Consider the following 25,099-nt stretch of genomic DNA (forward strand, 5'->3'; position numbering starts at 1 on the left):
TTAGCATAGCTTCAAGTACTGTTAGATTTAATGGCCTCCTGACTGTAGAAAAGCTTTATGGACAAAATGTACTGTTGGACTTCACAGGATGTTACTTTTTAGGTTAAGACAAACACAAAACGGGCAGCACAGCGGTGCAGTGGTTAGCGCGTGTGCAGCACAGTTCTAAGGTCTTGGGAACCTCCTGTGTGGGTTCAAATCCAGCTACCGGACTTCCTGTGCGGAGTTTGTATGTTCTACCCGTGCTTGCATGGGTTTCCTCCGGGCACTCCGGTTTCCTCCCACATTCCAAAGACATGCATTTCAGGTGGATTGACCGGTGCAAATTGTCCCTAGGTGTGAATGAGCGAGCGAGTTGTCTGTCCCTGTGTGCCCTGCGATTGGCTGGCAACCAGTTCAGGTTGTTTCCTGCCCGATGATTGCTGGGATGGGCTCCCGCGATCCTACTGAGGATAAGCGGTGCAGCTGATGAGATGAGACAAACACAAAACGCTACCACAGTGCGTTCAACATGGGCAAATATTTATATGCCATGTTTTTTTAGCGGTTAACATTTCCTGTATTAAGTGAATTCCCGCATAAATTGACATTAAGACGCATGCATTTCCCTCATCCGTGATATTTCTAGGCTGCAAAGCACCATGGGTTTCGTAGTAGAGACAAATGATACACAGGATACTCACTAAAAAGGATTGGTTTATTTCTCTGGGATATTTCCATTTTCTTTTCTGTAAACCCATGCTTCTGGCAAGGCACAGGCTTGGACATTAGAGCACATCAAACAAGAAGATTGAGTTTTAAGAGGTTAAAAGTTAAATTCAGATGAATGTATTTGTTTATTGACATGTATTGTAATGTAAGACTAAAGAAGTGTAACTATGCTAATGAGCAAGTGGTAAAATGTTGTCATGGTGGGACGTCATATAGTAAATATTCTCCAGCTGCAGTCAAACTAAAAGTGATGTGCTTTTGCAAAATGATCTTCTGACGCCATGTTAAAACATTAACAAGTCTCATGGAACTTTTTCAGGTGAAGCAAAAAAGTGTGAAGGGCACACAACAAATTACGAGGAAAATAACTTTTATTAAAAAGGAAATCAATTGGCGGGCATGTCTTCTACGTGAAAAGGCGAATGGTGGCGTCGGCACCCGAAGAAAAGACCCAAGGCTGGCTGGGGTGAAAGGTCACATCCAAGACTCCGAGTTCTTGTGTCACCATGTGACCTTTCAGAACTTTGACTGGAACGATGAGCGGGTTCTGCAGCAAATCGCTAAAAAAATAATTAAAAAAAAAAATCAGAATTAATGTGTGTTAAGTAGGTCTACAACAATTAGTCGACATCAACAAAAATCAAGAGAAATAGCCGTGAAAATTTTTTATTGTCGGCTGACACGTTTCTCAGACGAGTGAGGAATCTTAACTTGAACATAATCTCAACTGAGGGTCGTGCATGTGCAATAGACTATAGCATTTCTATCAGGAGCACCTACACAGAAATGGCAGCGTCAACATCAACAACGTGTACCAAAACATGTCAAGTTCTGAAGCATTTTAGCCCTGATACAGCCAATAAAAACACAAGTGTGAGACCTTTCATAACATGGCAGTACCTCAGTGACACACCAACCAAAAAGAACATCAGAAACCGAGACTGACTCATTTTGGTAAAATTCAAGTAACGTTTGAGCCAATACGCTTTTGAAGACATGCATTGTACATTTTGTACACCTATATTTGGTGATGAAAGAGCTCAGGCCAAATTTGGAACAAACTAAATGCAGTCTAAAGAAAAAAAAAATGACAAATGTCAGTTGTTAGAAGAGTTTAATTTCAGACTTGAGATTCGTAAAGTAATTTTATTTTAAACTCTCCAGTTGACCACTGAACTTACTTTGCAGCAGTACTTTTTGACTATTTCCTGACACGCAACCTCCCCTTTGGAATAAGAAATCCTCCAAAAAATACCCCCCAAAAACATATTCCGCTTCACCATTAACTCAACAGCACAATATCCCAAAAACCCTGCAGACCAAAAATCTATGAAATTATTAGAGCTGACCTTTTTTTTAAATAAAATATGATAAAAATGAATTAGAATGTTAAGCATAGACAGCTTTGAGAACCAAGACTAAGCAACTCTCCGCTCCTGCTCAATTATATGATGCCAAAAACGCTCGCTCATTTACTGATGTGCAAGACCCAAAGCAGGATCATTGTTGTCAATATTCCACACCAAACACATAGGTTTACAAGATTTTTGTTTGTCCCTTTACCACGTCTCTCTTTGCCCGTCTCATAAATGTTGAATATTTTTATGGGGTCAATCGAGGGTCTGCTCCACGTTATGTCTAAAGTTCATACTCAATGTTTATTAAATAATCGTGAGTTGCCGCCCTTAATGATAGGTGTGTGAAAGAAGAGCATGCACGCTCACTTGTAAACGGTTCCGTGGCAGACGATGACAGAACCATCGTCCGATGCCGAGGCGAAAAGTGGGTAGGATCTGTGATAGGCCACGGCTCTCACAGCCTTCTTATGATGCCTGCAAACAAAGTAATGCTGCTAAGCAAATGTGCACGCACAAAAACAAACAAGCAGTGTTGGGATGACAAAAGAAGTCATTCCTGGAACGCAATTACTTTTCTCCGTAATGAGTACCGTAACACATTATTAACAACATTTTCTAACTCAACTGTCATAACTACATGGTGCTTAATTGCGCTACTTAAAATGTTGAGGGAAATTGTATTGATTTGATTAATGTAAGAAATTGTTTTCCCTTGTTCTGAACTGTGTCTCATAGTCTACAGTTGGGAAACACCTAGTTTCAGTGAAGAGAAGGTGAGTTTGGCTGCTCAAACATGGCCCTGCATGATGTTTTGAACAGACAGTCTGCGTCAGATTGTATCATGTAATGACTTAATATGGTGGTACGCAATCAGAGTCCATGATCACCACATTTAACATAAAAGGAATGATCCAGAGTCCTGATCTAGAAAAGTGTGAGATCTTCATTGTTCGCCAACACTTGCTTGGAATGTGATGCCTCTATAAGTATGGGCACATTCCATCAAGTCTGTATCCAACTCTAAATTGTTCTACCGGCCCTCAGCTTTTGCACAACAATGGCAAAATTGAGTGTCTTGCCGGCTAAGTCTTGATTTGCGAGCTGTCAGGTTTGCACAAGCCAAAAAATGCTCAATGCTTTCACAGGTCATTGTACACCTTATCTTCTATTTATTTTATAATGTGGCGTTTTTAAAGTAGTTTTAGGGGATCAGCCTCTATATAAAATTTTGCACACTCACTTTTTCGTTTTTTGTTTGCTAGTACAAAATGCCGCAGCGAGGCTTTTAACTAGGACAAAAAAGTACGATCACATAACACCGATTTTGGCCAACTTGCATTGGCTCCCAGTTAGCCAAAGATGTGACTTCAAGGTTCTCTTAGTATTGTACAAAATCATACATGGACTTGCTCCCTCTTATCTTTCAGATCTGATCTGCCCCTATGTCCCGGTCCGAAGCCTACGATCTGAGAGTGCCGGTCTTCTGGTGATCCCGAGAGCAAAGAAGTCTTCTGCTGGTTCGAGACCGTTCTCCATCCGGGCACCGGTGCTGTGGAATGCTCTTCCCCCTGAGATCCGATCGGCAACCTCAGTGGAAATGTTTAAATCTAAACTTAAAACTCACTTCTACTCCATTGCATATGAATAACCTACTCTTCTTGTCGGTTGAAAATAGTCTGTGTAATAATCTGTGCAGACCTTTGAGACTCCTCGTGATTTAGGGCTATACAAATAAAAATGACTTGACTTGACTTGTTAAAAAAATCCAATAAAGTGTGTTCCACCTAATGATTGTGTCCCACTTGTTGTTGAAGCTTCACAAGAAATTACAGTTTTATATCTTGATGTTTGAAGTCTGAAATGTGGCAAAAGATCACAAAGTTCAAGGGGGCCAAATACCGTATTTTCCGCACTATAAGGCGCACCTAAAAGCCTTTATTTTTTTCAAAAGCTGACCATGCGCCTTATAATACAGTGCGCCTTATTTATGGATCAACATTAAGTTTTCCAACTAACTTGCAGCCGCCGACTAGATTTTCCCCCGAACGCCAAGTAGTACGCGGTGGATGCTGGGATTTATTTACCGGCGTTTCATTGGCTAACCAATGTGTCAATCATCATTTGAATTGATCTTTATTGGCTAAAGTTATTCGGAGGTCAAGAGGCGGATCCTTTTTATCATTTACAGACTGCCATTGGCTCAAACGGCAAACAAAGCCTGCAATTGGCCGAAAAAGACGTGTCAATCATCAGTTGAATCGATCACTATTGGCTAAAGTTATTCGGAGGTCAAGAGGCGGATCCTTTTTATCATTTACAGACTGCCATTGGCTCAAACGGCAAACAAAGCCTGCAATTGGCCGAAAAAGACGTGTCAATCATCAGTTGAAACGATCACTATTGGCCAAAGTTATTCGGAGGTCAAGAGGCGGATCCTTTTTATCATTTACAGACTGCCATTGGCTCAAACGGCAAACAAAGCCTGCAATTGGCCGAAAAAGACGTGTCAATCATCAGTTGAATCGATCACTATTGGCTAAAGTTATTCGGAGGTCAAGAGGCGGATCCTTTTTATCATTTACAGACTGCCATTGGCTCAAACGGCAAACAAAGCCTGCAATTGGCCGAAAAAGACGTGTCAATCATCAGTTGAAACGATCACTATTGGCCAAAGTTATTTGGAGGTCAAGAGGCGGATCCTTTTTATAATTTACAGGCTGCCATTGGCTTAAACAGCGAAACAAAGCCTGCAATTGGCCGAAAATATGTATGCGTATAGCATGTGGCTGACGGCATAGAGAGCATTTTTTTCTATTCTGTATTTGTAAATATTGTATTCTCCTGGATTTACTACCCTCACGGATATAAGAGGACCACGGCTGCACATTATTATGAACACAACAACTTCGGTGAGCTACTCCGGCTTTCTATATTATCCCTGTATCTTGTTTCAGACTGAACTCGATGTTTCTGTGATAAGCGGTGCAGATAATGGATGGAATGCAGTGTCTATTTTTAAATTCAACTCAATTCCAAGTGTTTATTGTCATATGCACAGTAAAGTTGAGAGTGAAAAAAAAAATAGATACGAAGGAATGGTTATCATTTATTGAATCCCAAGACTTTAACCTTCCGAATGATGGAACGATGCATTTGAGTGACATCTTACGGACACCGCATCCGCACGTGTTCTCGACACGTATTTGCGTCTTTTCAAGCTTTGGGAATGTTAAGGGGGTAATAAGTTGGACTGAACTATCTGACTGTTTGGTCCACGTTCCCATTGTAGCGCCTTAAATTCCGGTGCGTCTTATGTATGTCAAAAATAGGACCAAAAACTATTTTTTCGGGGTGCGCCCTATAACCCGGTGCGCCTTATAGTGCGGAAAATACGGTAGTTTCGCAAGCCACTGTATTTTTTTTTGGGGTAACATGTTACATTTGGTGTCAGTAACCTAAGGGGGTAACAGAATTTTTTTTAAATTACTTTTTCTACAACGCGCCCAACAACTGCTGATGAGTGCCTACCGCAGCATCCTGTAGGGTTTCGTAGACAGGTCCAGGTCGAACCAGCCCAAGCGGCAGTCATAACTTCCACATATGACATGATCGCCTGCCAAACACAAACTTATTCAGGCTGGTTTCAAACACAACACATATCAAATTGAAAACAATCATGCTGACCTCCAGGGTGTATGTCCATGCTGGAAATCCATTTGGAGTTGGCCTGCAGTTTCTTGCTCATTTCCTGCTTGATTAGATTGTAAATGCGGACATGCCGCTGCGTGGCCACCAGGAAGAAAGGCCTCGTGGGATGGAAACGAACGCACTGGACCAATCCTTTATTGCGCCGGAATGGGTTCTGGCTGCGCCGGCTGCTCAGTTGGTGGACCAGAACCTGCCGGTGGCTGGAGGGATCTGGCATCACCGAAGCAAAATAATCCCCTTTAGCGTGCCAGGACACCTGCTGGACAGCCTGCGGACAACAAAAGCATGCTAGGTAAAGGTAAAATCTTGAGCCTGTGCTCGACCCGAATTTCAGACAGGGTCTTACCAAAAATGTAAAGTTGCTAGCTACCCTAAGGATGTACTGCATCTATGGTTTATGGTTTAATTTTCAAACTGTGAAATTATGTAAATGATAGAAATTTTTGGTTAATGTCACCTCTGCAGACACAGAAATATAAAAGACGTCAATGTTTATACAGTCTTGTTAAACTTTGATTTGGTTACAAAAGACAGGCTTTAATTTGTTATCTTCAATCACTTCTACTGAGTCCTTACAAATAAAATGTGAAATTTGGGGTTCGCTTAGGGCTGGGTCCTGCAAATCAAGTGAATTGGTTTGGCTCAGGCTGGGTCAGCCTTTAATATCTCTGTGCCTGGCTCAGGTCAGCCTGTATTTTTTAGGCCCTATTTCAACAGGCAGGCAGAATAACTGGTAAAAACAGTGAGAGTGTCTCACTTTTGGGTGTTGGATTTTCAGGCGAAGGCCCCGTTGGTGCTCCTCGCTTTCCGCCTCAATCCAGCTCACAAGCCCAGCACCCTCTGCAGGCTCTAACTTTTGCTCAGCGGCCAATAGACGTTCTGAGGACGAGATCACCTGACGCTCAGCTAGCCCCGGCAAAGCCACCAAAACCAGCGAATCCCTGCCCAGAAAAAAACAAATTAAAAAAAACAAGGAAACCTAAAAACCGTTAAAAATACACATAAAATGTTTTTTTTTTAAAGAGACATCAAAATAGTGGTAACCCCCGCAAAACCAGGGAATCCCAGCACAGAAAGGCATGTAAATTGTCAAATGTAAATTGTCAATAAGCATTGAATTCCTGCACAAAGAGCAAGAACGGTGGCGACTCCTCAAATACCACCCCAAAAAGACACACAAGTCCTTAAAAGAGAGCTAAAATAGCGGTGACGCAACAAAACCAGCATATCCCCTGCACAGACAGACACAAAAATAGTTGGATTAGGCCCAAAATGCCAGCAGCACATCCAAAACCAGTTAATTTCTGCACAGACATAGAAATTCTCCCCCCAAAAAAATTGTGGCGACACCACCAGCCTCAGTGAATCCCTGCCCAATGGCGGCAACGCCACCAACACCAGCGAATTCTTGCTCAAAAAGACACACAAATAGCAAAAAAAATAAAAGCCAAAATGTTGGCGACACCAACAGCATTCTGCACAGAAAGATAAAATCATCGGAAAAGAGCCAAAATGCCAGAAATTGAATACCTGCAGAGAGAAACATGAGCAAAACTAGTGGCGACACCACCAGCCCCAGCAAATCTCTGCTCAAAAAGACACACAAAAAGTCAATAAAGAGTCAAAATTGTGGTGACGCCACCAAAACCAGCAAATCCGTGACAAGAAAGACATGTAAATCATCAAAAATGATAAAGGACAGCAACACCACCAAAACCAGTATATCCGTGCTAAAAGACACACAAATTGATGAAAAAAACGTCCAAAACAGCGGCGATGCCACAACCATTCATGAATCCCTGCAGAGGAAGACAAGCAATTCATCAAAGAGACAAATGTTGTCCAAAAAAATGTTTCAAGAGAGAAATTGTAGACCAAATGTAAAGATGACTAGACACACCTCTTAATTCTGAGAGCCATCACAATGGAGGCAAAATGTTGTTAGACACTAAAAACTTTTATTGCACTGGCTCACTCCCTGCGATTTGGTCATAAACACGTTTTATGTACCAAGATGTGTTTCACTCATCCAGAATTCTTGCGGCCCAATTTCCCTAACTGAATAACATGCCCACAAACAGATTCAGAATGTAACATATATGGAGATCCCTCAGTTTTAACGGTTAAAGGGGACCAGAACCACCCCGAAAAGTGAAAATCCTCTAAGTAGCGTCACACCTTCATTAATGGCCCTCAAGAGTCAGACTTACCTCGAGATGACGTCATTACAGACTAAGAGTATAACAACTATAGAGCTACAAATAATCACTTAATTGCAGTTGAATGGATGGTTTTATTGTCATGATCCAAAATTAAAACAAAATTAGAGGGCTTATTGTTTCAGTGTAAGAAAGCAATTTAGAGAGCGGCTGGCTAGTTAGGCCCTAGCACCAGGTGTCCTGAAATATGGCAAAGACTTCATGATTATTGTAATACAAGAGTCCCAAGCGTAATGGTTTCCTATGAGTTGAAGCTCCAGATTGTCTGTTTCATGGCCAACAGATCTGGCAAAGGGGACTAGCCAGGCTCTGCAGGGGTAGGTCATGAAGGTTATTGGCTTAGCCGTAGTGTACGCCTGGCCGATAACCTAGGTATTGCCCAACACCGCCTCAGTCGCTTCGCCATAATTCACAGAGCACCAGTCAGTATGTCTTCTGACTTTCTGCAATGTCCGATTGAATAGAGAACTTTCTGTTCAATGTAAAAAGCAGCTAAAAGCTAGCGGTTTGGGTGCTTCCCCGTTAATTTTAATTCGGAGACGTTGACTGCGCATGCCCTCCCCTATGCTGTTTGACTAAAAGCATACCCCAGCCGATCACAGTTGCGCACACAAAAAGTCACGCTCACCCAATACGCGCACACACACAATCTGCCTCGCCCAGCTTACTGTGTGTGCCATCTTTCTGAACAAAATCAACGATGTGGTGAAAATTAAGACAATAATTCTAGCTAATATTTCATCTATCCATCTAAAATCCGCAAAAGGGAGAACCAGTGATAACTGAAGCGCAAAGGGGTCTCTGTATGTGTTGAATCAATAGCATTTTCCACAATACTCACGTGGCTATGGCGAGGAGGCAGAAGGCGGCATTCGGGTTCCAGGAAACGCTCTTGACCGCTCCACCCACATGCAGAACTTTGACGCAGCGGGACGAGCTCACCTCCCAAAATCGGACCGAGCCATCATCGCTTCCTGGAAGACAACGCCTCATTAGCAACAATTACAATTTACAAGAACCACTTGTTAATGGAATGATTTAAAAGAACGACTAATTGTATTTGTCAGTTTGCAACAGACAAAATAATATCATAAAATACTTTTCTAACCCTAGACAGCACCTCTTTGACCTGTTTTCCAATGGTAGGGGCTACAGGTCTCTTTGAACATGACAAAAAGGCTCAGGGCAGGGTTCACACACCTTTTCAAGGACATATTTTCAATTTCTCCAGTACCATTACAAGAAGAAATCCGGTGTGAAATATGTATATTGCTGATCCAGAAATATACATGCGATTTACATCCGGGATTTCTAATCTTGCATGTGCACTGATCAAGACATAGGATTTTTAGATCTTGAGTTAATTCCAAATACATTTGTAGATCTGAATAATATGTGTTAACTTTTCTGAGACGTATCTCTCCCCATAAAAGGGATCGGTTAATGTGAAAGTAATGTGTAGCTTACATTTTTAGTTCCAGGAAGTTGTTCCTATTACAATACACATCTGGGAAACGCTACTTAAATGTTTTGCATAGCCCATAATTGATTCGTAATCCATGCACTAATACACATTTTGTAGTGCCCAGTTTACGTGTAGCATGCACCTGCCCTCTTGGGAGGGACCTGTAGGTGCCGATAACGTTTCATAGGACAATGCCATACAAAGTAATACCAGCTACCATTAATCATAGGGGAAGAAATGCAATCGCAAAGAGAAGCGACCAGAGAGCAGGTTCAGCAGCATTTTAGAGCAGACTTCTAGTGAAAAAAGGCAACAATTTCAAGCAGTTGCAAGCATTTACCCAAAAATTCAAGCACTTTTCAGAGTTTGAAAAAAAACAACATAAAATGTAAGTATTTTCAAGCATATCAAACAGCTCGACGAACCCTGTCAAGGACACGTAAAAAAAAAAAGAACAAAAAGGGGGAAAAGAAAGGGAAAAAAGAGGCAGGTGTCATCCTTTGACTTACCCGATGCAAGCCATTGGCCTGCTGGGGAAACGCTGATGGAGCGCACCAGGCCACTGTGACCCCGATAAACCTAAAAACAAAAGTTGCTCAAATTGTGGTCAGCCCTTATGTATCCGCTTAGTGTGTGCCAACCTACCAGGGACTGCGTAGTGGGGAAGGGTATCAGGTCTTTGGGTTTGGGCAGCTTGGGGATTAGGTCTTCGGGGTCCACGTTGACCTGCAGAGATTGGTAGTTATTGTATTTTCCAGACTACATGGAAAACCCCTAATTGGTCAGATTTTTATACAGAAAAAAATACGCTAAATAAAAATGGAAGTGCATAGTTACAATTAAGTAATACTACATGAGGTAACGTTTTGGCCTTTGAGAAACATGTAGAATGGTCTTTGAGTACTCTCTTGGGGTTAACATGCTCATTGCAAATCTTCTTATGTTGTTGCTTTGGCGCAATACTGTATGATTATATGATTATAACATGGGTCTATAACCTTTTTCAAGCCGAGAGCTACTTTTTGTTCAGGGTTTGGTACACCTTTTTCATGTCCAAATTCAAGCCCTTTCTTAGCACTTTCAAGGGCAGTTTTCCAATTTCTCCAGTACCATTCAAATAGCAAACCCAGTATGAATCAATCCATAGCTGCCCACAGGGAAAAAAACTTGACAAATTCTAAGCAAACTATTAAACCAGCAGCTGAATGGGGCATGGCAAATGAAACTGAGTTTCCGTGGCCTATTCATGTTTGTTTGGCTTTCATGGATTTGGAAAGGGCGTATGACAGGGTCGATAGAGAGGCATTGTGGCAGGTGATGGTAATGTATGGAGTGGGTGGAAAGTTGTTGGAAGCATTGAAGAGTATGTGGGGCGGCAGTAGCTCAGGAGGTAGAGCGATCGTTTTAGGATTAAGGGATCCCAGTTCGAATCCCGGCTTGTCCGTGTTACATGCCGAAGTGTCCTTGGGTAAGACACTGAACCCCCCAATACCCCCAATAAGCAGGTTAGCGCCTTACATGGCTGCACAGATCACGGCCGCTATCGGGAAATGTGAAGCACAATGTAAAGCGCTTTGGGAAGTCATTGACTTGAAAAGCGCTATATAAATGCAGATCATTTCATTTCAGATCATTTCATATTTATAAGAACAACAGAGCATGTGTAAGAGTAGGGAGTGAGACAAATGAGTCGTTCCCCGTCTTCACTGGTGTAAGACAGGGGTGTGTGATGTCACCATGGCTGTTTAATGTCTACATGGATGGTGTGGTGAGAGAAGTGAATGCAAGAAGATTTGGCAGAGGTGTAAAGATGATGGATAACAGTGGAGCGGTGTGGCAGGTAAGTCAGTTGTTGTTTGCAGATGACAGTGCTTGTAACGGATTCTGAGGAAACATTGAGAAGGTTGGTAATGGGAGTTTGGAAGAGTGTGTGATAGGCGTAAGTTATGTGTGAATTTTGGGAAGAGAAAGGTCATGAAGTGTTCACGTGATGGAGTGGGCATGGTGTTGGGAGTAAGGTTGAATGGACAGGTGCTGGAGGAAGTTGAAAGCTTTAGGTACTTGGGTTGTGATGTGGCTGCAGTTGGTGGAATGGAGAGCGGGGTATTTGTGGGGTCTAAGAAGCAGACCACTGACGAGTTGGAGAGGTATAAATTGGTAGAAAAAAAAACATCAGTCAAAGACTAATTACGTTTTTAACCAGCTGAAGCGGGGAGAGTAGCGGGAGGACAAGCAACTGGCTCGTTCTCGCTCACCGTCCACACTCACTCTGGGTCACCCACCGTCTGCCTCTGTGTTCTATTTAAACCACAAGACATGGAAAAGTACTGGTATGTTGAGACAAAGACATGGAAAAGCACAGACACCTTTAAACAAAGACAGAAAGACTAAGAGATGGTCAAAAAGAAAATCAACTGTTCAGAAATATACACATTGAGCAAATACGTTTGAGCCTACTTTACAGTATTGCAGAGTGAATCAAGGAAGCAAGGTTTTGGGTGCTCTGAGGACAGTGATGAGCAACAAGGGTATGAGTATGGAGGTTAAGAGGGGACTGTATGAGAGTGTGATTGTGCAGACTGTGTGGTATGGTGCAGAAACTTTGAGCCTGAACGCAGATTTGAAAAGGAAATTAAACGTTTTTGAGAAGAAGTGTTTGAGGAGTATGTTAGGAGTGACAAGATTGTATGGATCGAGAAATGAAATAGTGAGAGACAGAACTGGAGTAGTAGTGAAACTGAGCAAGCGTGTGGATAAGACAGTAGGTTTGAACACATGGAGAGGATGGATGAGGAGAGGATGTTGAAGAGGATCTACGGAACAGAAGTAAATGGAAGTAGACCAAGGGGAAGGCCGCAATTGACGTGGATGGATGGTGTTATGGGTGCACTGCAGGAAAGAGGTCTAAATATAGTAGAAGCTAGAGCTCTTGTTGGTGATAGGAATGAGTGGAGACGTGTTGTGAAAGGATAGTGGGATATTTGGACGCGTTCTAAGGGATGGGCAGCGCACCCGTATGATGCGGCAGGCGCAAACTAGTGAAAGCTGTAGGGCCCTGCTATTGAACAGAAGAGTGTGTTGTGTCACCCTGACCCGAGTGACATGGCCGCTTTCTTGTGTCCCGTTTCATCTGGAGGGACGAAAGCATGACCAACTTGGGTGCCAAGGTGCTTAAATTGTATGAGTGTTTGCGCATTTGGGTTGACCATGGTCCCCCCAAAACCTTTTGGGTGTTTTTTGTTCTTTTTACCTTTTTTCATTTTCTTTATTTTTGTGTATGTGTACAAACCCTGTTTGTTACTGATTTGTGCAAAGGGCACCCAGTTTGATGACTCATGTACTATTGCAAAGGTTGTACGGCCTACAAACATCGTTTGTTCTTACAATTCTTTCACAAGATATCCATTTCTTTTTGTTGCCTGATATATTTTGTCGCATAATATTAACATTTTTGGGGGCTTATTTAGTCAGTTGTAAGATACAGAACTGTACTTAATCACATTTTTTTGGTGGAAGTACAGTGTTGGCAACAAGATTCACTTGATATAATTGGAAATTATTTGAATGCAACACAAACTTTTTCTTCATTTTTCCGTGTTTTTTTTCTACTTTTTTGTTACTTTTTTTCTTTTTGTTCTCTATTTACTTTTTTTCCTACATTCCTTTCTTTTCTTTTTTCTGGCTTTTTTTCTAAATTGTTCCTTCTTTTTTGTTTTTTTTCCTCAGCTTTTCACTACTTTTTCGTTTTGGAATTTTTTTCTTTTTTGTTCTATCCCCCCCTTCCTTTAAGTCATGTTGTGCATAATTATACCTAATATTTGGTCATTTGGGATTAAAGAAGCAAAAACAACCTGAAGAGCCGTTTAGGACCCGAAAAAGCCGGTTCCTTTTAGTGAGCCGAGCCGAAGAAGCCGGTTCTCTACTAACTTTACTCAACTTTGTTCTACTTTGACTCGACTTCAAAATACCGCATTTAGGACACAACGTCAGGGAAACCCGTGTATTTTCACCTTCATGCACTGTAACTTTGACTTAAGTCGCTTCTTAATTTAATTTTGAGCCCTCATTTTTGTGCGCTGGCTAGATTATCTCGTGCGCTGAGAATGTGCAAGCAGTGCGCAATTGCGCACGCGCGCAGCTTAGAGGGAACACTGGTTGGAAGTTTTTCCCCCTCAATTTCTTCTGTGTCGGCAAAGGTAAAGACAATTTTTGGGGGGTGACCCTTATAATGTGTATAAAATACAGTAGTTTAAGTTTTTTAGATAGATAGATAGATACCTTATTCATCCCCACAGGGAAATTCACATTTACAGCAGCATCCCTTCGCTGAGAACATTACAATAATAAAGCAAAAGGAATACAATATACAAATACCCGATGTGACGTGCTAATACCCACTGTAGCGTGTCGTGTAGAGTATTTAAATAGTGCTACATATAATACACACTGCAATAAAAGTACGGTAATATGCAATGTAGGGGGTGTGGTTTAATGTGGGCCTTCACTCCGCCGGGTGGAGTTAAAGAGCCTCATGGCATGAGGAAGAAAAGATCACTTCAGTCTGTCCGTGGTACAAGACAGTGACAGCAGTCTGTCGCTGAAGCTGCTCTTCTGTCTGGATATAATGCTGTGTAGTGGATGTGATGAATTGTTTACCCTCATTTTCCTCTGTCGGGGGCAAAGGTAGAGGTCCAGGCATCGTTCAAATCTCTCGTGAATGAATCGAGGGAAAGCGGGCACTTGACGTAGACTGGCAAACTTGGCGGGCACGAAGGGCAACTTCCTGTCAGAGGGGTCCTGCTGCTCCCACACGGTCCGCTAAAAAAACAAAAAAAAAAAAACAAAAACAAAAAAACAGGATTGTGTCAATGAGAGGACGGCATCAGCTACTTGGCTGGGGCTAACACACCTCATCTTCAGTGAAAAGGTACTCGGGGGGAGGGTTGTAGGACTCATGGTGCCCTGGTAAGGGGTTCTTAGGAGCGGGCAGGTGCATCCTGTGTTGGAAGATAGGTGAGGGGTCTTCGCTGCCCCATAGGTCGTAGAAGCACCCTTGGGTGGGGGGCCGTGCCCGCCTGGGCTTGATCCACCCCATCTTGATGGCGTGCACCAGCTTGGACACCTAAAAGAGGACCAAAAAGGAAGTCATGCCATAATGGTGGCTATTTGTGAACAAAACAGCTTTTTCAAGTGAAGGAAAAGAACCAGCTACCAGTCAATCAGGAACCAGCACCCTTCAAGAAACTTCTCTCTAGCTTTCTCTCTCGCTTTGTTTTTCTTTCTCCTTTTCGCTTTCTATTGCTTTTTTCTCCCCGCCTTTCTCACTTCTGTACCTCCCACATTTCCTGTCCATACTTTCTCTTTTTCTCCCTCACCCTTTTTCTTTCTCTCACTTTCCATTTTTCTCCTGCTTTCTCTATTTTTCAGGCATTTTCTTCCCGTTTTTCCTCTCTGGTTCTCACTCTCTTTCCATGTTTATCACTCGCCTCTCTGTTTCTCTCACTCACCTTCTCTCGCTTATCCCTTTGCCTCCCTCACCTTCTGTCTCCTCACTTTCCCTTTTCTCTACAATGTCCGCACTTTTAATGTTTACATTGAGTTATTTATGGGGTTTTGGTTTCACGGATATTAATTCTAAATATCTATTCCGTGGATTTTGCATTATGTTTAAATTATTGGATGAATCAAATAAGTTAAAGTTTTGTTGGTCTTTTTGACAGTGACAATAAATAATTGGAATCTCCCCCACTTTCTTTCTCCCCGTTTTACTTTTGCTCTCGCCTTATTTCTCTTTCACGCTCATTATTATTGATAACACACCATTAAAAAAAAATCTAAAGAGCTGTTTAGGGGCCGACTATTTTTAGTGAGCCAAGCTGAAAGAGCCACTTCTCTCAAAAGAGCCGGACTTCTCATGATGGCCGCCTTCCTACCTTCTCCTTTTCCACCAAGGACGGGATGAAGCTTCGTTTGTCAGCTGGACGGTTAGTGACAGGATGAAGCATCACATCTTTGCTGAAGAAATCCACCGACGGCTAACAAAAATGATAGTGCGTTAGCACGTTAGCATAAGGAGACGGCAACAGGCCTCACCTGGTATTCGTCAAAGTTAGCGTCTCCAAACTGTCCTTTCTGCAAGCGTTTAACCAGCGCCACCTGCTGGTCTGTCAGCACCACGTCCGTTGTCGTCTGCTTGTCGTGAACAGTCCTCCTGCGCTCAGGACAATAGCATGTTAGCATGCTTCGACCCACCCCTTCCCCGACATTATTGGCCTGTGGCTCACCAGTAGTCAGGGTTCTCCATTTTGTCCAAAAAATGGTCTAGCTCATCCTTGTTTCTGATTGGCTTGAAAATCTTTTTCCCGTCTAGATTGTAGCCAATGTGAGGGTAATCGTTATACCACTCCATGGGAATGTTCCCCACAGTGTTCCTGATGTCCTGGTGCGCAATCAAGAAAAATGCAGAATTGCTAAACATTCACACAAAAAAGTTGTGCTGCTACGATAATGTAACATTAGCCTTGGATAACGTAAACAAGATCTTACTTCTTCATCCGACGAGTCGTGCTCGTACTCTTCTTGGCTGTGGCCGACGCCGCTGTCCAGCGCATCCTTCTGCATGTTAACAAGCAAATAGTAGAAAGAGAGCAAACTTTCCTCACATCTACCCAGATTTCCTGGATAGGTGTGAATTCCATGGCGCCCCCTGCAATCTAATTCATATGTACTACTGCTGCCCAAATCTGGACACCTTTTGTAACAGCTATGTCACTATGTCAGCTATTCTACAGGTGGATTTACAATCATCCCCATCAATTGAAATATTTGGTGTAACAGACACATTGATTGAATTGATTACTACACAAAAGGATACTATCGCCTTCACATTTTATTAGCAAGGCTATTTTTATTTCTGCAAAGGAAATCTCAAAGTAATTCAAGAATACTATGTACCTTCTAAAACTTAAGATCTGGTACACTTGGAGAGGGTCCACCACACATTCTTTTCCCTAAAGTGGCTTCCTCTAATCACTTGAAATGAAATGAAATTTCATAATCACTTATTTAGAAGAAGAATTTACTTTTATTGTCATTCTTTGTAACATCGCACACAGAACGAAATGTCGATACACCTGACCCGTACAGTTAAACTGTAACGAGCCGATGCAGCCGCAGCCAAACAGGGGGCAGCCATTTTAGTCATTAGGTGACCAAACCCCCCAATTCCAACCCTTAATGCTGAGCGCCAAGCAGGGAGGCAATGAGTACCAATGTTGTAAGTCTTAGGTATGACTCGGCCGAGGCTTGAACCAGCGACCTCCCAGTCTCAGAGCGGGCGCCCTACCATCTAGGCTACTGAGCTGGTATTTGAAAAAAATTGAAGCTATTACCCTTCTAAATTCGTGCCTGATGATGTTGCTTTCTATATTTTGTTGAGTGCATGTTGGGCGTATGTATCCTATGCTGTCATTTGACATTTCTCCACCCTGCATTTTTGTCAGGTCCAATTATTTTGCATATGCACTTGTTGATAAAAAATGTACAAGGTATGTTCGATTTAAATTGTAACTTCTCTTGTAATATAAGAATAAAAGAAAGAAGAACAACATCCTACCTGTTGAACGTCTTCGTCTTGTTCGTCATCCTCACCGTCGCTTGCTGAATCCTCCAGGCCGGAAAAAACGCTTTCCTCGCTCTCAGACTTGTCCTCATCTTCCTCTTCGTCGTCTTCCTTTTTGTCGCAAACTTTGATGCAGAAAATCTGTGGGACAAACATTGCACAAGGATCGCCACTAGTGATGGAATTCCAGCTCTTTTCAGACAACCGACTAGTTCGGCTCGGCTCACTAAAAAGGACCAACCGCCAAAAATTGTGGGATACCTAAAACATTCAAAGTGTTCCGTTAGGGGAATCTAAAAGAATATTGCAGAAAGAAAAATGAGTACAGCAACCAAAAAAGTACCATATTTTCCACACTATAAGGCGCACCGGGTTATAGGGCGCACCCCGGAAAAATAGTTTTTGGTCCTATTTTTGACATACATAAGACGCACCGGATTATAAGGCGCTACAATGGGAACGTCGACAAAACAGTCAGATAGTTCAGTCAAACTAATTACCCCCTTAACATTCCGAAAGCTTGCAAAGACGCAAATACGTGTCGAGAACACGTGCGGATGCGGTGTCCGTACGATGTCACTCAAATGCATCGTTACATCATTCGGAAGGTTTAAATCTTGGGATTCAAGAAATGCCAACCATTCCTTAGTTACTATTTTCTTTTTCGCTCGCAACGTTACTGTGCATATGACAATAAACACTTGGAATTGGGTTTAATTTAAAAATAGACACTCCATTCCATCCATTATCTGCACCGCTTATCACAGAAACATCGAGTTCAGTCTGAAACAAGATACAGGGACAATATAAAACCCGGAGTAGCTCACCGAAGTCGTTGTGTTCATAATAATGTGCAGCCAATGTCCTCTTATATCCGTGAGGGTAGTAAATCCAGGAGAATATAATATTTACAAAGACAGAATCGAAAAAAATGCTTTCTCTATGCCGTCAGCCACATGCTATTCACATTCATCTTTTTCGGCCAATTGCAGGCTTTGTTTTGCCGTTTAAGCCAATGCCAGCCTGTAAATGATAAAAAGGATCCGCCCCTTGACCTCCGAATAACTTTAGCCAATAGTGATCGATTCAACTGATGATTGACACATCTTTTTCGGCCAATTGCAGGCTTTGTTTTGCCGTTTAAGCCAATGCCAGCCTGTAAATGATAAAAAGGATCCGCCCCTTGACCTCCGAATAACTTTAGCCAATAGTGATCGATTCAAATGATGATTGACACATTGGTTAGCCAATGAAACGCCGGTAAATAAATCCCAGCATACACCGCGTACTACTTGGCGTTCGGGGGAAAATCTAGTCGGCGGCTGCAAGTTAGTTGGAAAACTTTGCGATTTAATATTGATCCATCAATAAGGCGCACTGTATTATAAGGCGCATGGTCAGCTTTTGAAAAAAATAAAGGCTTTTAGGTGCGCCTTATAGTGCAGAAAATACGGTAATAACACCATGGTATTAAAAAAACTCCAGTTTGGAGTATGACAATGGTGTGCACTGTGGAGCAATTATTTGTAATGAAGAGGACAACTTTTCTAATAAGAATACAGCAGACCCATTCCAGGACAAATAGAGGAAATTAATGGACTATAGGTATGAAGGACACTACCTCTAAAAAATTAACACTGAATTTTGAAAATGACTTTATTCTGGTAGATATTTCCCAACACTGTTAGTTTTCACATTTGTTGTCTTGTTTGTTTTCTTTTGTTTTTTATATATTAAAAAAAAAAAATGATTGATGGAAATCCTGTTTGTTTTTGTCTTTTTAAAGAAACAGCTCATTTGGCTGGGTTCACTAAAAAGGGCAGTTTTTTTTGGCTTTTCAGATTGTTGTGCTGTTAATTAATATTTTAGAAAAATAATTTCTAACACTGTTAATAAATAAATGAATGAGTGGCCTTTATTGTTATCAACGGAATTGGGGGGGCTTTTACATTCAGTTAAGGAAAAATAAATGAAAAACGTTAACATGCGCAAAAGGGAAAAAAACAACAACTATACTGGACTGTCTCAGAAAATTAGAATATTGTGATAAAGTTCTTTATTTTCTGTAATGCAATTAAAAAAACAAAAATGTCATACATTCTGGATTCATTACACATCAACTGAACTATTTCAAGCCTTTTATTATTTTAATATTGCTGAATTTGGCCTACAGCTTAAGAAAACTCAAAAATCCTATCTCAAAATATTAGAATATAATGAAAAAGTATACAAGTAGGCTATTCAACTAATCACCCGAGTCATCTAATTAACTCGAAACACCTTGCGAGGGTTTCCTGAGCCTTAAAAACACTCAGCTTGGTTCAGTAAACTAAATCACAAGTATGGGGAACACTGCTGATCTGACTGCTGTCCAGAGGACCATCATTGATACCCCCCATCAGGAGGGTAAGACACAAAAAGAAATTTCTCAAAGAGCAGGCTGTTCACAGAGTGCAGTTTCAAAGCATATCCACAAAAAGTCTGTTGGAAGGGAAAAATGTGGCCGGAAACGCTGCACAACCAAGAGAGATGACCGCAGCCTTAACAAAATTGTGAAGAAGAGCCGCTTCCAGAATTTGGGGGAGCTTCAAAGACAGTGGGCTGTAGCTGGAGTCCAGGTATCAAAAGCCACAGTTCACAGACGTGTCCGGGAAATGGGCTACAATAGCCGTATTCCCATGGTCAAGCCACTTCTGAACTCAAGACAACGGAAGAAGCGTCTGACTTGGGCTATGGAGAAGAAGCACTGGACAGTTGCAGAGTGGTCCAAAGTCCTCTTTTCAGACGAAAGCAAGTTTTGCATTTCATTTGGAAGTCAAGGCGCCAGAGTCTGGAGAAAGGCTGGAGAGGAGCAAAATCCAAGTTGCTTGAAATCCAGTGTGAAGTTCCCACAGTCAGCAATGGTTTGGGGAGCCATGTCAGCTGCTGGTGTTGGTCCACTGTGTTTCATCAAGTCCAGAGTAAATGCAACTGTGTACCAAGAGATTTTAGAGCACTACATGCTTCCATCTGCTGAAAAGCTCTATGGAGATGAGGATTTCATTTTCCAGCATGATCTGGCACCTGCCCACAGTGCCAAAACCACCAGTAACTGGTGCACTGACCATGGCATCACTGTCCTTGATTGGCCTGCTAATTCCCCTGACCTGAACCCCATCGAGAATTTGTGGGGTATAGTTAAGAAGAAGATGAAAGACACCAGACCTGCAAATGCAAATGAGCTGAAGGCAGCTACCGAAGCATCCTGGGCATCAATAACACCTCAGCAATGCCACAGGCTGATTGCCTCCATGCCACGCCGGATTGATGCAGTAATCCGTGCAAAAGGATTCCCAACCAAGTACTGAGTGCATCAATGGACATTTTCAAATGTTTGATTTAGTTTTGCTGTTATAAAATTATTTTTTTACTTGGTCTGAGGAAATATTCTAATATTTTGAGATAGGATTTTTGAGTTTTCTTAAGCTGTAGGCCAAATTCAGTATAATTAAAATAATAAAAGGCTTGAAATAGTTCAGTTGATATGTAATGAATCCAGAATGTATGACATTTTTGTTTTTTTAATTGCATTACAGAAAATAAAGAACTTTATCACAATATTCTAATTTTCTGAGACAGTCCAGTATACTAATTATTTAGCCCATGACTTTATAGTCTTTAATAAGAAGATTCAACACATACGAGAAGAGATTTCTAAAGACCATGTAAATCTGTCATATATCAAAGGTCTGAAAATTATAGATGCGCGACATGGTGGCTGTATAGGGATTTTTTTCCCGATTTAGTGATGTCACTGGTAATCCTAAACAGGTGGTGAATACGGCCAAACCGCTTCCGGGTTCTGTGATTAAAGGTCTTTTTGGCGTACTTTGACCTTCAGATCTAAATATTATAAACATATCACTCTCCTCAGGTGTAGTTTCAGCAGCTTTTAAGTCCGCCGTTATTAAACCCACACTGAAACGACCCAACCTTGATCCAGAAATCTTAAGTAATTATAGACTAGAGTAGTACTTGAAAAAGTTGTGGCACAGCAGCTGAATGATTTTATATCTGAGAATAATCTTTTTGAATCTATGCAATCAGGATTCAGGGCTAATCACTCTACTGAGGCAGCCTTGATTAAGGTAGCCAATGATCTTCTACTGGCAATGGACTCCGGCACTTCATCACTCTTGCTGCTGCCTTTGACACTGTGGACAATAATATCTTACTAGACCGGGTGTAAAAATGGATTGGTCTCTCAGGAACCGGCCTCTTATGGTTCAGATCCTACCTCTCAGATAGATTGCACTGTGTTAAATAATGTGAAATGAAATCTGAGCCCTTTAGTGTTACCTGTGGTGTTCCACAGGGTTCAGTACTTGGCCCTCTTCTTTTCAGCATTTACATGCTTCCATTAGTTGATATTATTCGCAAGTATAATATAGGTTTTCATTGCTACGCAGATGACACTCAACTATATCTTCCGATAGAGGAATCGGCCCCTCTGAACTGTGGAAATTTGGAGGACTGCCTCACTGAGATAAAAGAATGGCTGTCACTCAACTTATTGTGCCTCAACTCTGAAATGACTGTAATGTTAATTATTGGTCCATCTAAATGCCGTGACTTGTCCTCAAAAACTGCTCTGAACATAGACATATGTAATATCACCCAGAGTGACTCAGTCAAAAAATTAGGTGTCAGATTTGACCACAATCTCTCCTTCCAAACACATGTTAAGAATATTACTAGAACAGTTTTTTTCCATCTTCGCATTTATTGATAAAATTTGCCCTATGTTGTCCCAGTCCATTGCAGATAATTATACTTAATGCGTTTGTTACCTCCTTTCTCGATTACTGTAATGTACTACTTTCCGGTCTCCCGAAGTCCAAAATCAAGAGCCTGCAGCTGGTACAAAATGCTGCAGCAAGGCTTTTAACTAAGACAAGAAAGTTGCATTACCACGATTTTAGCTAATCTGTATTGGCTCCCTGTTAGCTTAAGATTTAATTTTAAGGTTATATTGGTATTGTACAAAATCATGCATGGAATCCCCCATACCTTTCAGATTTAATTTCCCCCCCATATTCCGGTCTGGAGCCTTCGCTCTGAAAATGCTGGTCTACTAGTGATCCCAAGAGCCAAGAAGATATACCGTAGTATCGAGAGAGTTCTCCATTCGGGCAACGATATTGTGGAATGCTCTGCCCCCTGAGATTCCATCTGCAACCTCAGAGGAACTGTTTAAATCTAGGCTTAAAACACTTCTATAGCTTTTGCATGACCTACAGTATATTTCATGTTGACAAAGTCAGTGTATTATTTGTTATTGCAACATCCATTGCAGCCTGGTCATGCTGGAAGGGGAATTACCTCATATGCAGTCCCTTTCTTAATGTTTCTTCATTTTCCTCATGTTGAGGTTTTTGAGTTTTTCTTGCCCTCATGTAGGTCTTAGATCAAGGGATGGTGTAATAATAGTCTGCGGTTTACAATCATCTGTGGTCTGTGCAGCCCTTTGAGACCCCTGTGATTAATGGCTATAAAAATAAACATGACTTGACATGTAGATTTTTCTAAATTATATAAAACCAAAAATAATGAAGCATTATGCAAAAATTGAGTTGATATTTTTAAAATGTATTATTCTTCTACATTATAATAGACCTTTTTAAATCTACAGTAAACTTTTAATTCATTTCAACTTAACTCTTTCAGCTTTAAGCTCTCAAACAGCTTTTCAGATTTTTGGTGTTTGTATCAATTCAATTATTATGTAACATGATGCAAAAAGAATACTTGTTAATTAATTAAAATGATCTGCTCTGTTAATGAGTTTATATAATGTTTGCTTTTCCAAAGTGACACTTTTTTTGGTGGGGTGCGTTGTTAAAGATGTCTTATAAAAGCCCAAACTTGCCTCATGTATGGTCTCTTCTCAAGGTTTCATTTACCCCATGTTGAGGTTTTGAGTTTTTCCTTTGCCTCATGTACGTTTTAGATAAGGAGATGGTGTAATAATAGTCTGTAGTTTGCCATCATCTGTGGTCTGTGTAGCCTTTTGAGATTACTTGTGATAAAGGGCTATATAAATAAATATGACTTGAATCACCACTTTTCTGTTTCCTACAGTACTGTAGCGAAACAGTGGTGCTAAAAGTGAGATAAAAGCAGTTATGCACAGTGGGAAAACAATATAAGGACTCTTTGAACTCAGTTAGACATAGTTAACACATACTTACTAGAGAATATATCTGATTTTAAACTTTCTGAGGACCCCTCAAACTATAAACCCCACCTATAAAAATGACCTCAAATTTTTTTTTTTTTGCCTCTCTCAATATTTTTTTGTTTAGGGGGGTACCCATAGAAAAAACGATAACCGTCAATTAGGCTTTGTCAGCTCATGTTGGTTGAGCCTCATGTTATGAAAATGAAATGAAGTCTTTTTTTAAACAACTAAGTGGCGCTAATGAATACACAATGTCCTTCTAAGGTCACCGCAAGAATGAGCGGGGTTACAGAATTTGGGGCCACCAATTTCTAGTGTTTTGTACCAGTCCAAATCGAGCTTCTTTTTTCTCCGACATTTTCTCCGCGTGCTAAGAATTCGGGGTCTAGTAAGAAGGACGGTTCCAGTCGTGTTCGGTTACGGTTCATTACCTGGTCGGATTGGTTTTCTTCAAAAAGCCGTTTTGTTTTAGCTTTAGATTTCATCTTTTTATTTCTCTCTGGACAGTCTTCCACGTTTTGGCTCGTCTGCGTGTCCGCCATTGCTCAGCTGGTAACGTCATAGACAAAACTTTATTGCTCCCAGGACAAGAACAATGAGTCTTTCGTGAACGAAATGGCTTCATAGGTCAGCCTTTGAAAGTGAAGGGCAGGGGCAGGCTCCCCACCAATAAGAGGGAATAGGAAGGTAGCACTTATCAAAAAAACTAAACACTAGTATTCACACAGACTAACTAGTTCCCATGGACTGGCTAAGTCACACAGACTAGCTCGGTAGGGAGGATAGTTTGAGAAGAAACAGCGTGCGCTTTGAGATTATGTAGTTTGTATTATTTCTTGTGCTTTTTAGCACTCGTTTTCAGTTGCACCACATAAGTGGTCTCCAATGTGGTGCCCATGGGAACCACGGTACCCCCTAAGGACAGCCGAGGTGCCTGTGAACCTGTTCTGAAAATAGCTCACCAGTGCTAGGTCTTGTGAGTATTCGTGTAAATTATGTTTTGTGGTTAACTGGGACTATTTAATCCTACCTCAATATATTAACCAGGTAATAACATAGTAACAATGGATTGATTACATAATATGTTGTTATACAAATACATATGAAAATGGGTGCCCTTTGCGCAAAATGAATGACAAATTGTAGCTCTCAGCCTGAGAAGGTTGGAAATCCCTGCATTACAGTGACATATTGTGGTCAAATCATACACTACTTTAAGACTTTTTTATTCCCAGAACAGCCACTTTGCCACACTGTCATTTGTTATACTGAACAGTACTTGTCTTACATTTTTAAAACTGATTATTTTAAGAAAATACACAATTTGATTTTGATTTCAATTTTTTTTTTGTATTTTAAAATCTATGTGTCCTTTCACTGATTGGCTCCTTGCCACTTTTTAAACCCCACGACTCCCTGTTACCGGGGTCCGATCGTTGCGAACCTTCAGCTCCCGCTAAGAAAAGCCTTCCGAACCTGACTCCCTGTTTTTGTCGGGGCCTCTCCGCCTGGGAGGTGTGAGAATCCTCCCACTGTGGTCCGCTGCGTGTTGTAAGAGGCAACAAAAGTTGAGGGAGCGAGGGAACTGGGGATCTTTTCCTCTCTATCTCTACTCCCAAGAGACAGCAAAGCAAAGAAAGGGGGGTGGGAGACTGAAAGGTCTCGCAAACCTTAGTTATAGGGTCACTAAATGTGAGAGGATGTGGAAGTAAAGCGACTGAGTGGAAGAAAGAGGACATTGGAAGGATGATGACTAAAAGGAAGGTTGATGTGTTAGCTTTGAGGGAAACAAAGATG

At 41.4% G+C, this 25,099-nt stretch overlaps 1 protein-coding gene across 2 annotated transcripts; it reads right to left on the minus strand.

Annotated features, from left to right (window-relative positions):
* Positions 1-678: 678 nt before the first annotated feature.
* On the minus strand, positions 679-23,891 carry LOC148370555 (ribosome biogenesis protein bop1-like). 2 transcript variants are annotated; one of them, XM_088328203.1, is made up of 16 exons: positions 23,734-23,891; positions 17,077-17,223; positions 16,008-16,073; positions 15,746-15,900; positions 15,555-15,672; positions 15,395-15,496; positions 14,371-14,583; positions 14,118-14,279; positions 10,107-10,187; positions 9,971-10,040; positions 8,838-8,970; positions 6,535-6,718; positions 5,754-6,045; positions 5,598-5,682; positions 2,436-2,543; positions 679-1,271 (listed from the first exon to the last, which is right to left on the minus strand). In XM_088328203.1, exons 1-16 carry the CDS (start codon positions 23,842-23,844, stop codon positions 1,118-1,120), a joined length of 2,181 nt encoding a protein of 726 aa, XP_088184329.1. In that variant the 5' UTR covers positions 23,845-23,891; the 3' UTR covers positions 679-1,117. The 2 variants fall into 2 exon arrangements, with proteins under 2 accessions (XP_088184329.1, XP_088184328.1); XM_088328202.1 differs by having other exon boundaries at positions 16,008-16,076.
* Positions 23,892-25,099: the final 1,208 nt, after the last annotated feature.

This window comes from Urocampus carinirostris, chromosome 2, assembly GCF_059441175.1.
Source record: "Urocampus carinirostris isolate Australia breed hairy pipefish chromosome 2, RoL_Ucar_1.0, whole genome shotgun sequence".
NCBI classification, from domain to species: domain Eukaryota; kingdom Metazoa; phylum Chordata; class Actinopteri; order Syngnathiformes; family Syngnathidae; genus Urocampus; species Urocampus carinirostris.